Below are 14,170 nucleotides of genomic sequence, written 5' to 3' on the forward strand. Positions count from 1 at the left end.
TATTTCTACTTAAACACAGAGCAACAAGCATTTTGAGTAATAAGCATAAATCAACAGTACACAAAATATGACAGAAACCAGACCATTCTGCAAAAATCAAGGACAGATGAAAAGCCACTCTAGTACTTGTGTCTACCTTGGATGGGGGGGATACTCTGCACATTTACACTGCATAACTACTCCTTGCCTTGCTTCGACACATCCAGAGTCTCTACATGGGGGAGTGGGGTGCAACAAGTATGTCACAATTTGAAATGTCTCTGGCTGACTGTGATGGCCCTGACACATTTGTCATACCTCTCAACCTCAGAGCAAGAAATCTGGACAAAGCCATACAAAGAAGTGGGACAAAGGCCCAAAAATAAGGACAATTTTTAAATATTGCTCTTATAAACTTAGAAAGATAATAGAATAGGTCTTGCATTAGTATGAATTTTCTGAATGGTGTGAAATCTGAAACTCAAATGTCGGTCATTATTTTCTAACTTCAGTCTTTAATGATTTGTCACAAAAAAACCCCACAATTTTATGAAAAATGGACCAAAAATGTGATGTAAAAATATAAAATAGCCACACAATACAGCTGGGAACCTGTCAAAGAAGGGACACTTTAATATTAGCGCTACTAACTTGAGCAGCTGACAAAATAAAAGAATCTACATGCATTTCTGAAAGAAAAGTAATGTATAACTGATTATTACAGTTATTTCTTAATTGTAAACCCTCCATGTTTTCTTCCAAAATTGCTATTTTGCGGAGGGATTATTAGGGGGAAGAGCAACATTTTGAGCCAAAATCAGGGACAGTTGAGAGGTTTGGCTATGCCTAATTCTATAAATCAATTTATTTGCATGTACCTCTCAACCTGTTAATGCAATAAATCTGGACAAGGCCAAATATATTGAGGGAACATATAAACTGCTAAAAATTGCTCTTGTATAAACTGAGACAGTTGATAGAACAACAGGTCATACTTTAGCATGCATTTTTCTGAAGGTTATGAAGTCTGAAACTCAGTGTGTCATTATTTATTGACTTAATTCATAAATCATTTGCCAGAAAACCACAAATTTTATGAGGAACAAACCAAAAATAAGAAGCAAAAATCTATTCATTCTTTGAAAATCTGGACAGTTGGGAGGTATAGTTCAGCTGGGGCTGTCTTTAAGTTTGCCGCCCTTCCCCCTCTCAAAATCATGGTCGAATGGAGCCTCCCCCTGCAGCCATTCCAATGATCCATTACTTGGCTATTTCACTCCATTTGCCATAAACACTAATGTGCGTACTGATTTACTTCTGTGGTGATTTCGACTTCATTTGAAAGTTTTATTTTGCATTTTACAGCACAAACACTAAGACATCTGCTAAACAAACTTAGCATTAAAACTTTTCTTCCCTTGAAACTCACATTCATTAAAACAGCATTGAAACCCACATTCAAAGAAAATACATTTTACCAGTGGCAGATAAAGATTAATTCTGGGTTGTTTTCAAATCATAGGCCCCTTGCATATGAAACATACATGTGCTCTTTGATGCACCTTCCTGTTGTTTTGAACATTTTTCCAGTAAACTATGAAACAAAACGCATGCACCAATAATGACAAAACTGCCCAATTCAGAACATCTTTCCAGTAAACAATGAAACAAAATGCATTCACCCATAATGACAAAACTGCCCAGTTCAGAACATTTCCATCATAAAAGTGTACTCAAACATCTACAGTCCACCATTATCAGTAAATATGCACAATTCTACAGTCCACCATTATCAGTAACTATGCACAATCTCTGAAGAAGTAAAAAAGTCATCTAAATAATTCCACATTAAATAAATCTGTAACTAATGAAGAGGTTGCTGCTAGCAAACACCTTTATATTTCATGGTTTCATCAAAAAATAGTGTCTGATGCCCCTGAGGAATAAATTGCCTATATTACATTAAAAATGATAAGCTAGTAATATTGCAATAGGAAATGGATGGCAAACTGATAATAGGCTCATAGTTAGTATCTTAACTTTTTCAGTACGGCAGCATTCACCCCTTGTGGGAGTAGAACCTACAACCTTCTGCATCAAAAGCAAGCACACAACCTGTTGTGCTATTAACAATGCAAGCTAACTTAGCATAAGAAGCACTAAACTTCTCTTCCCCTGCAGCTCTCAGCTCCTTGTAAAATCTACTCAATAATCAACTGCATCACAACTTCGCAGCGCAAGAAATCTGGAAAAAGCCAAATTTATTCGGGGTCAAAAGCCAGGGACACATTAAACATTGCTTGTATAATCTTGGAAAGTTGCTAGAATAAAATGCTTTGTTACCACCATACATTTTACTGCCAAGGTCCGTGTGTAAAAGAGTCAGAGCAACATACCACTATGCCAAATCAGCTGCTTTGTGAAAGAAAAATGCTGTGTTACCACCATACATTTTACTACCAATGTCCCTGTGCAAAACAGTCAGAGCAACATACCACTATGCCAAATTACCTGCTTTGTGAAAGAAACATGATGTGTTACCACCATACATTTTACTGCCAAGGTCCCTGTGCAAAACAGTCAGAGCAGCATACCACTACGCCAAATCAGCTGCTTTGTGAAAGAGCGGAAGACTGAAACTTAAATGGCTATCATTTAATGAATTCAGTTCTCACCATAGCTGTCAACCTCTTAGCACAAAACACCTGGACAAACCCAGTAATGAGGAATACAGCCCTCAAACATATTCAGTGAATTCAGTTCTTGCCATAGCTGTCAACCTTAGCACAAAAAACCTGGACAAAGCCAATAATGGGGTAATACAGTCCCAAAAATAAGGACAAATTTCAAATATTCATCTTATAAACTTAGAAAATTGCTAGAATAAAAGGTTGTGTTACTATGTATTTTCTGAAGAATATGAAGTCTGAAATTCAAATGCCTGTCAATTTTACTTCTGACGGAACAAAAACAATTTTCAGCAGAGGCCCAGGGAGAAATACTGCAGACACATGGCTTTATAAAATGGCAGGCCACCAGAGCAAATCCACACAAACACAGGGATGAGGTGCAGACTCCACACAGAAGGCACCCCAGCCAAGAATCAAACCAGAAAACCTATAGCTGTGAGGCAACAATGCTACCACTGCACCATCAGATATGTAAGGAATTAAACATTCAGAAACCTGAAGTCTGAAATTCAAATGCCTGTCAATTTTATTTAACATTTGTTAATCAGGACAATTTGACTTGGAACAAATAAACAATTTTCAGCAGAGGCCCAGGAAGAAATAATGCAGACATGTCTTTGTAACATGGGAGGACACAAAAGCAAACCCACCCAAACACAGGGAGAAGATGCAGACCCCACACAGAAGGCACCCCACCCAAGAATCAAACCCGAGAACCTGCAGCTGTGAGGCAAAAATGCTACCACTGCACCATCAAATATCAAGCATTGCAACATTTAGAAACCACAGATATTATGAGGAGCTGATCAGATCAAATATGAGGCAAAAATCTGCGATTTTGTTTTACAAATGGTGGTGGGTAGGGAATTCAGGTCCTTAACACCTGCATACAAGGTACAGGGTTCAAGCCTGAGGTATTCCCTTCCACACTACCATGAGTTTGTTCTAGCCACAGTATAAAGCAACTGGGGCATACACACACACACCTGGAGCAATGTAGATCCCATCCCTTTGTGCCATTAGCTGTTAGTGCACTACAAACCTGCCCGTGCATTACGTCCGTTGGAGCACATCCACCACGTGAGATGTTCTTCCCCCGATGAGACTCCAGCCTACCGATGTTGCAGTCCGATCCGTTTCCAGCGATAGTCTATGCAGTTACAACTGCATAGACTTCTGGGATCTCTGCTCTTACATGTTTCCCAGTCCGGACTGCTGCTGAAAAAGTCTGTACATGCTCCAGACTGTCTCGGAAGCAGTCGGGACTAGTGCGCATGCGCAAATTTTAATTTTTTTTTTTTTTTATCTTTTATTTTCTTTAATTTCTTTATTTTTACAGCTGGGGGGGCTGCAGTCCGGCAGTCCAATAGCATGGGCCGCCCCTGGATATAATGAATTTAAGAGTAAAAGGTACTTGTACAATTAGCAGAATGGAGCATTCTTTAGTAGCTTAAACCTCTGAAGTATTTTGCTGCTTTAAAATGTGTGTGTGTGTGTGTGTGTGTGTGTGTGTGTGTGTGTGTGTGTGTGTTCAGCAGTAATTCATTTGAAAGTTTAATTTATATGGCTAAGTACATTTTACAGTCATCTGATAACAAGTGTACATGTTTTTAATGCAGCGTGCAGTGTGGTCAGCAGATCAGTGAACTAAAACAGTTGTATGAAGAGAAGCTCGGTTTGGCAGGAAAAGGTGCTCCAGTTGCAGACTTAAAGGTAACTATTTTACAGTTGGTTGAACATCACTGCAGCTTAGTAGCATGGTGGCAGTACAAGTTCACTAAAAATGCATTGCTATGTCGGAGTCAAGCTGGTCTGATTTTTTGAAGCTATTGCTCAGGGCAGGTTTAAGGTAGTATCTAGCATTAAATCCAAAGGCAGCTGTACAAACATGTGTACTGTAATGGTCTGCAAGTAAAAAGAGCATAACATAATCGGAAATTCTAATTCATGTACTTTATATATATATATATATATATATATATATAAAAAAAAAAAAAAAAGGCAAAGAGGAAAATAAGTGGAAATCCCAGAAATTGAGGCAAAACGTAAGAGCCTTTGCATTAAGGAATCAGAGGAAAAGTTAATGTAGGTAGGTACAACAACACTTGCCAAATTGGCAGACTAATGTTCTGCTGACTTTAGCTAGGAGAGTCAAACCAAGAAATCAGTTTATATTATGAGTCATCACTGCTTCAGTAACCTAACTGACTTTATAGCCTGTGTACAGTACACAGTATGCTGTAAATTCTGGGATGCAGTGACCAGCTGATCTAAACAGAGCACAAATCTTTTATAGGTTCATAGGTTGGTACTAGGCTATCGGCCCTAGGGCCTATACAAGCCTAGCCATAACAATTCCATGGATGTTTCTTCTCACAATATTTACTTCTCTGGACCCCTGTCTAGGAGGGCGTCTGACATGATCCCCGGGTGAATTTCCTATCTCCCATCCAATCATCAAGGTTCCTTTTGAAGAGGGCCAAGGAGCCACTCTGCTTGACATGTATGGGCAGTCTATTCCATAGTATGGGGACAGAAGTAATACATAGTGATCACCTCTTAATTAGAGTTACTCACAAGTACAAACATATACTGCACCATCACCCCAATTCTTCAGCCAAAAGCATGCAAATTGCTTTGGTTGTGTATATGTAGTCCTGTGCAAGATGTTAAGCAACATCTTTAATTTCTTGATTCATCAGTTGTAAATATAAGGCATTGTTTTTCAACATGGACTGTCTCGATGAAGCTGTAGACCTGTTCCTGTAATGCATACTTTTGTTTACTTATTTAACACCTTTATTGAATTATCACATGTGACATAGGCAAACTTACATTTATATTAAAGAAAAACTATATTAACTTGTTCACAGTTACAAACATTATATATCACATATGTTCTTTTGTACAATATACTTAATCCAACATTACATATATTGGTCAAGTCCTGCCTCCCTTGAACCTTATTTTTCCTCTAAAACATTTTTCTGCACATATTCTTCCCACAATTTCTTTTTCTATGTACTTTGCACCATTTCCAGTTCTTTTATGTTCGTTACAATATTTACTACTTCAGATATGGTTGGCTTAGACTTGGTTTTCCATTTTCTAGTAATTGCTTTTTTGGCTTCCACTAGAATTAAACTTAACAAGGCCTTACTATGTTTAGGCTATTCATATCCTGTATCTCATCTCAAAAACAAAAAAAAAAAAGAAAATCATTTCATTATTTACATCCATTTGCTCGCCCAGCATTTCTGACTCAGTACTCTACTCTATAAGGATTTTTTTACAGTCTACAAACACTCCCAAAACATATGACATTCTTCGTGTTTCACTGTTGCAGTCATCACCTTTGGATTGTCCCTGTCAGGGTAGTCCTCAACCAGCCCGAATACCAGAGACTTATTATTTCTGTGTCGGTTGCTGTCGCTTGAGTACTGATATCAGGTCGTCAGCAGTATAAAGTAAGGCAGCCGACGCCATTACATAAGTCTTTCTTGCAGTGGGACCCCGAAGCAGAAGCAGTTCACACGAGTGCCGGTAGGCCTCTGCCTGAGTTTTCGTTTCCGAATTGAAGTTGAAGTCTTCTAAAGCTAAGTACCCTGTTGGGGATCCTTTTTTTCTTACACTAACCGATGTCAGAAAAAGTTAATAATTATCTCTCCTGTGGAAAGCAAATATCACACCGAGACTTCCACTCTTACTGCGTCACATGCCTAGGCCCAGACCACGACGTCCCCCACTGTCGCTTCTGTGCTTTAATGCCAGAACTATCCATCATCGGGCCCTTATTGTAGCTAGATATTTTCATTTACAGTCCTCTAATTCTGATATGGCTTCGGTAAGTGATCCAACAGCATATCTTCTGAAAAAACATAAAGATAAAGACAGAGAGAGACCGCACAGGTCCAAATTTTCCGACAATGCTCCCGTTAAGCTAGTAGTCAGTCCTCCGGTACTCGGTGAGTCGCTTTCCCAGCCCCTGATGCCTGCTTCAATTGATTCGCAGGCTACTACTGAGACCCTTTTGGAGTCCGGTATGCTGTAAAACTCTTCATCTAAGGATCCTGTAGTCGTCTCTACCTTGGATGGGTCCGGAGCCTCTGAGCAGGCACCGAATTCCGAGGAAGTCTTTCGCACCTCTGAATCTCGACACAAACCGACATCTTCTTTCACGACTACCATTCTTTCAAAAATAGCAGAGTTCCTTAGGTCCCGGGTTCGAACCACACCCAAGAAACTGACTACCCACTCTTAGGCGCCTGCTACCTTGCCTCACTCTCAAATGCTTAAAATGGCAGAAGACCGTATGCTGATCAGAGGAAGCCAAGCTACCCCTTCAAAAGAGAAGAGAGATCTGTCCCCAGTAGTTCTGTCTGAACAAGAGTCAGATGAATCTGATGTATCTGACTATGAGGACATGCAGCCCCTCTCCACTTATGAGGATTCTGACGCAGAGGAATCCATTCCTTCAGCCTCTCCCCCAGTGGGTTTTTCCTTTGGGGAAACCCTGAATACTTTAAGGGAGCATTTCCAATGGGAGAGTCAGGACTACCCTCAGTCTAAAAAGAGACTCAGGGAATTCCTAAATCTTCCGCAACACAGACCCTTGGCCATCCCTCCCGGTCCTGGATGTGGTGGATGATGTTTTCCTTGAATCCAGCTTGACTCCTGACGCCCTTCCTCCTGCTCCCAGAAAACCAGACGGGTACTACAGAGGCCCTGACTCACACAAATATCTTTTTTAAAAATCCAACAGCTGACCCTAAGGTCATTGCTCAAGGGGCAAAAGGGTTTAAAGCAACCTCTGCTAAGAATCCCACCCCCTCAGACAGGGATTCCCGAGCATTGGACAGATGGGGTAAAAAAGTATACACCTGAGCTACTCTTGCTGTCAGGGCACTAAATTGTCAGTTCCATATGCTTAAATATCAGCAACATACCTTGGAACTCCTTAAACAAAAAATGTCCTCATTTCCTGCTTGGGCAGAATCTAAAGATATACAAGACTTAATGCATTCTGCAAGTCAAATAACTAAACACACCCTGCACTGTGGTTTTGATGCCCTAGAAGCTTCTTGCAAGGCAGCAGTCACTGGATCTGTCATTAGAAGGCATGCATGGCTTAAAGAACAGCCCCTGTCAGACCATGTCAAATCTAAATTGTTGGATGCTCCCTTGCACAACGATAACTTATTTGACACTAAGGCAGAAGAGGTCTTAAAAAAGATGGAAGAAAAAGCAAAATGTATGCAAACATACAGGTCCAGCCCCCTAGGTTCAGCAGCCATTTTCCCTCCAAGCACTGATCCTTTCCTGCTCTGACTAAACAGGCCCAGCCTAGGGCCCATGGGAACAGACCTCCTAGACAGCAACCCCAGGGAATGCAGAGATGTTCTTCATCTCACATTGCTGCAGTCCTTACACTTGGGTAGTCCGCTGTCCTCGGTCGGCCCGAATATCAAAGTATAAGGCTGACGTCGGTCAAGGCGCATTTGACTGACATCAGGACGTCAGGGTACAAATGCGCATGACCGACGTCATATCCTCAGTCTTTTTTGCCGCATGGTCCGATGCAGAAGCAGCATTGCAAGTGCCGGTTGGCGTTCTGAGATTTTTCGATTTGAAGTTTCAGACCGAGTTCAAAGTTGGCTAAGTACCCGTTAGAATATTTTAGTTTTTCTTGCCTCAGTGATTTACCGGATGTCAGAAAAAGTCAATAATTGCATTTCTTGAGGGAAACAGATACGATAGAGATTATCATACTTTGTGTATTCCTTGCTTAGGGCCTGAGCACGACGTTGTTGGCTGTCGCCTTGTGCTAGATTCAATAAACGCACTATAAAGAGAAGGTTGGATTGTGCCAGGTTAGTCTTTGGGAAGCGGTGCAATTATAAAATGCCGTTGGATGCTCCGACGCCTTCTTCAAGAAGCGCAAGGACAAAGCAGTTAAGCCTAGGCTAGAAGAACCGTCTGTACCGGACGCCAGTTCTTTAGAGGTGTGTGGAGCCGGTGGCTCCACCGGAGGTTTCTTTGGGTTCCCAGGGAGAGACTTTATTATTGCAAGATGTGGCCTCACAGGAGGCAGGTCAGGCTGAAGGGGCTTCTCAGGTTACTATACTCCCCTCCCTTCCTAGGGTGGCTAGGCCCTCTCCTTCTGTTTACAAGGCTTCTCCCAGAGGCAGGCCAAGTTCAGCTGCAGTTGGTGTCACCCCTAGTTCTTCTGGAACTGTGCCCAAGAAGCATATGCTTAAAATGGCAGAAGATTTGATTTCTTTGATTAGGGGTTCTTTACCCCCTCCTGATAAGAGACCTAGGGTGGAGCCTGAGCCTGGGAGTTTTGAGCAGGCTTGATGTTTCAGAGTCTTGACTGAAGACTTGCAGGAGTATTCTCCTTATTCTGATTCTGATGTGGATGATTCTACTCCTTCTGCTTCTCCTCCTGAGGATTTTTCTTTTTCAGAAACTCTTCATTCTATGAGGGAGCATTTTAAGTGGGAAGGTCAGGACTTCTCTGATTCCAGGAAAAGGCTTAGAGAATTTTTTTTACCCCAGCATAGGCCTTTGGCTATACCTCCTGTTTTAGATGTGGTGGAAGATGTTTTGCAGAGGCTTCTCTTAATCCTGATTCTTTGCCTCCTGCTCCTGTTAAACCGGATAGATATTACAGGGTGCCTGAAGCTCATAAGTATCTTTTAAGAGTCCTAGGGCAGGCCCAGAAACTGTTAGTCAGGGGCCTAAAGGTGTTAAGGCTTCTGTTGTCAAGAATCCGGTTCCCTCAGACAAAGAGGCCAAGGCTTTGGATAGATGGGGAAAGAAAGTTTATACTTCTTCCACTCTAGCTATGAGGGCTTTGAATTGCCAGTTTCACATGTTAAAATACCAAAACTATCTCCTTTCACAATTGAAGTCTAAGGTTGATGCTCTGGCGGAAGGTATTGATTGTAAAGAGTTGCAAGATTTAGTACATGTTTCTGAACAGGTGGGAAGCATTCTTTGCAATGTGGTTTTGATGCTGTACAGGCCTCGTCTAGGGTGGCTGCCACTGGGTCAGTTCTTCGCAGGCACGCCTGGCTGAGGGATCAGAATTTATCTGACCATGTTAAATCACATTTTAGATGCTCCTTTACAATCTGATGTGTTTGGTTCTCCTGTTGAGACAGTCTTAAAGAAAATGGAAGACAAGGCTAAGTCTATGCAGACTGTTAAAGATTTTTTGCAGGTTCAGCCTCCAAAGTTTACTAGAAATTGGCCTACTAAGGGGTGGATGTATCCTTCCTATGATTCCCAGTCTAGGGGTAGATCTAGACGTGGCAGGGCAGAGCTCAGGGCTCTTTCAGGCCTAGAACAGGAGTTCTCCTGCACAGTCTTCAGGTGAGGGCAGGGGTCAGTCCTTTAAAACAGACCCAATGACCTACCTTTTCAGCTGCCAGAGCCTTCTCGTCTGGCAGCACCTTTGGGAGGAAGGTTGGCACTTTTCAAAGAAAATTGGAGTTTAATTACCCAAGACAGATGGGTATTGGATATCATACACCACGGTTACCGGTTTTATTTCCATACCTTGCCTCCTTTCAATGGCATGCCAGACGCTCCTCCTCCACAAAGAATAGAGGCTCACAAGCAAATTTCTCTGTTACTCCAAATAGGGGCCATTCAGCCGGTCCCTATGCCAGAAGTGGGCCTAGGATTTTATTCTCGCCTGTTCCTAGTAAAAAAGAAAGGGAACACGTGGAGACCAATTTTGGACTTATCTATCCTCAACACTTATCTGGACATTCCCAAGTTCAAAATGTTGACGTTACAGCAGCTTTTACCTCTGCTGGGCAAAGATCATTGGATGGTAACTTTAGATCTCAAGGAGGCTTATCTTCATGTTCCTATCAGACTCAGTTGCAGGAAGTATCTGCGAGCTGGGACATTATCAGTTCTCTGCATTGCCCTTTGGCTTATCTACTGCGCCCAGAGAGGTTCTGGCTCCAGTGATAGCTTTCCTCAGGTTAAAAGGAATACAGATTTATCCATATTTGGACGATTGCCTGATTCTGGCTCAAGAAAGGGACGAGCTTCTTCATCATTTGGGTTATGTGATAGCAGTGCTAAGATGCCTGGGGTATTCTGTGAACGAAATAAAGTCCAGTCTAGTACCCTCTCAAGACGTGCTTTCTGGGTGTGAGACTGAATACAGCATCCCAGATGGCCTTTTTGACCCCGGACAAACAAAAGAATCTTTCTTTCAATTGGAGCAATCTTCATGTGTATGCCTTTCCGCCTCTGCCTCTCCTCCCAAAGGTACTACTAAAGGCCAGACAAGACAAGCCAAGGATGATTTTGATAGCTCCAGATTGGCCTCAACAGCATTGGTACCCATTACTGAGGAGCCTGGTACGGAAGCCTCCATGGCCTTTGCCTTCGATTCCACACCTGTTGTCTCAGGAGGACAGTCATTTGCTCAATGTCAAGCTTCACTCTCTGCACCTAACAGCCTGGCATATTCTGTTTTGAACCATTGTGGGCCACCACTTCCACAACAAGTTTTGAATGTTATTTTGGAAGCCAGAAGGCCTAGTACAAGGAAAGTGTGACAAATGGAAGAGATTTTTATTTTGGAGTACAGCAAAGGATTTTGATGTTTCTGGGCCTAATTTAAGTGTGGCTCTTCAATATCTTACTGAGTTACTGGACAAAGGTTTGTCCTCTTCTATTAAAGTTCATGCTGCAGCAATTTCGGCTCACTATGATTGTGACCCACCATTGTTTTCTCATCCTTTGTTCAAGCAATTTCTTAGAGGGCAAAGAATATAAGACCCCTAAGAGCTCCTACTCCTGCTTGGGATCTCAATTTTGTGTTGGAGAAACTCACTCTACAACCTTTTGAGCCTGCAGCTACTGCTGAATTAAAGTTTTTATCATGGAAGACTGCTTTTTTGTTGGCTATTACCTCTGCAAGAAGGGTTTCTGAGTTGCAGGCCCTTATGGCAGTTGAGCCTTTCTTAATTTTCCATAAGGATAGGGTATCTTTACTAATCCTTCCTTTATGCCTAAAGTGGTTTCTAGTGTGGCTTTAAACCAAACTATGCATTTGCCTACCTTTATGCAAATCCCCAAAATAAAGGGGAAAAGATTTTGCACACTTTAGATGTACACAGGCAGTTCGTTATTATTTGGACAGAACTAAAGGGTTCAGGCAGTCTCAGCAGTTATTTGTTTCTTTTGCTTTGAGTTCTCAGGGCAAGCCTGTGTCAAAACAAACTATTTCTAAGTGGATTGGGTTTTGCATTGCTTTCTGTTATTCCCATCATGGCAAGGAAGTTCCAGCTGGGATTAGGCCTCATTCCACTAGGGCTACTGCCACTTCAACAGATTTTTTGAGAGGGTGGCAACTAAGGATATTTGAGGCAGCTACTTGGAGTTCAGTGCATACTTTTCCAGGCATTATCACCTACCACTTTACTCTAAATCCAGGGCTGGTTTTGTCACTGTTTTGCAGGGCATTTTAGCAGCTCCTGCTTCCTTATAATTTGGCCATCCTCCCTTTCCTCTGCTTTGGGATTCTACCGTAAGGACTGCAGCAATGTGAGATGAAGAACATAGTACAGTTTTGTACCTACCATAAATGTAGATGTTCAAGATCCACACCTCTGTTGTTAGAGGCGGTTGTGTGGGTTGGGTGGTCAATTGGGTGTATATTGTCTATTGTATATATTGTACATATTTTTAGTGCTAGGATGGTTGGTTGTTGGTTTGCTGTCTTTTGGTTTTTGACCTTTATTCTTAGGGTCTTCTGACATCTGGGGCAAGAAAAGACTGAGGATATGACGTCGGTCATGCGATTTGTACCCTGACCCTGATGTCAGTCAAATGCGCCTTGACCGACGCCCCCATACTTTGATATTCGGGCCGACCGAGGACAGCGGACTTCCCAAGTGTAAGGACTGCAGCAATGTGGATCTTCGAACATCTACATTTATGGTAGGTACAAAACTGTACTTTCTAAGCAGTAGACTACCTCCACTTCAAAACCAGGGAGTTCTAAGCCTCCCCCTTATGTTAAGAACTCACAATGACTCACTTCCTCCCGACCCCCCCCCTCCCCGCCCACCTTCACTTACCCCTAGGAGGAAAACTCTCATTTCACTGAAGCACCTGGAACACCATTACCAAGGACTAATGGGTTCTGAACATTGTGTCATAGGGTTACAAATCCTCCTTCCACACCCTTCCAACCCCAAAAGGGTTCCCAGATCTACCGGCAAATCAGTGGGCAGATGCTCAAAAGCAAATCCATTCCCTACTCTTTTTGAGGGCAGTAGAGCACGTTCCTGCAGAACAGATAGGCTAAGGCTTCTACTCCAGAGTTTTTCTTGCGCGGCCGGATCTCAACACTTTCAGTTCTCTGTGCTTCCCTTTGGCTTATCTACTGCTCCCAGAGTTTTCACAAAATGCATGGATCCGGCCATTGCTTTTTGCAGACAAAGAAATATTCAAATTTACCCCTGCTTAGACAACTGCCGTATTCAGGCAGACAGCCAGGAAAAGCTGCTCAAACACCTGTTTTTTGTAAAGAGTCTACTAACCTCCGTAGGGTACACAATCAACGAAAAGAAATCAAAACAGGTGCCCACCCAAAGAATAATATTCCTGAGTGCAAGTCTGGACACAGCATCCCAGATGGGCATACCTTACACCAGAGAAACAAATTTTCCTGTCAGCCTACTTCTCTCAACTGGCCACCAGGCCCCAGCTTTCTGCAAGGAAAATCCTGCAAGCTCTGGGGTTCATGGCATCTAGCGTACTCCTCATTCCATATGCCAGACTGCATATGAGGAAACTTCAGTGGTACCTAAAGAGCCTTTGGTGTCAACACTCTCAAAACCTGGAAACTCTTCTAGCTACAATTCCTTGCCTCAGAAAGGAATTTCTTTGGTGGGCAACAGCATGCTCCCACAACAAGGGACTGTCCTTCTCCCCACACCCCGCAGCCCAGACCCTCACCACAGATGCATCAGACTACACTTGGGGTGCACACCTGGACAGCAGTTCATACAGGGCCAATGGAGCCCACAGTAAATTCCCCTGCACATCAGTCAAAAAGAGATGATGGCTGTGCAGCACACCCTGATAGCTTTCAAGCCCCTTCTCTCTCCAGGGGCTCTCCTGATCAAAACAGACAACACCACTGTGATGTGGTACATCAACAAGCAGGGAGGGACATGCTCCTACCCTCTTTGCAGGCTGGCCATGACCCTTTGGCACACAGCCTCTGCCATGCAACACCTGTTAGCACAATTCTTACCAGGCTCTCTCAACTCTCTGGCAAACCAATAAGCAGAAATCTTCTGCACCCACACAAGTGGCAACTCAACAGAAGTACCTTCACCCAAATGACTCGGAAATGGGGAACCCTGAAGGTCGACCTCTTTGCCTCCCACACCAACCATAAGCTCAGCAAATTCTGCACCAGGGAGCATCACTTGGAAAGTGGATGCCCTGTCCTTCCC

General features: G+C 42.7%; 1 protein-coding gene across 2 annotated transcripts in view; it reads left to right on the forward strand.

Moving 5' to 3' along the window:
• GOLM2 (golgi membrane protein 2) overlaps positions 1–14,170 on the forward strand; it is a gene marked incomplete at its 5' end in the record, with an annotated part of 949,689 nt that overhangs the window by 260,656 nt on the left and 674,863 nt on the right. For both annotated transcript variants that reach the window (XM_044078256.1, XM_044078257.1), the window contains 1 exon segment: positions 4,289–4,382. In XM_044078256.1, the coding sequence (XP_043934191.1) occupies positions 4,289–4,382 (94 nt within the window).

This window comes from Protopterus annectens, chromosome 7.part0, assembly GCF_019279795.1.
Source record: "Protopterus annectens isolate FY-2018-M chromosome 7.part0, PAN1.0, whole genome shotgun sequence".
Lineage (NCBI taxonomy): Eukaryota > Metazoa > Chordata > Ceratodontiformes > Protopteridae > Protopterus > Protopterus annectens.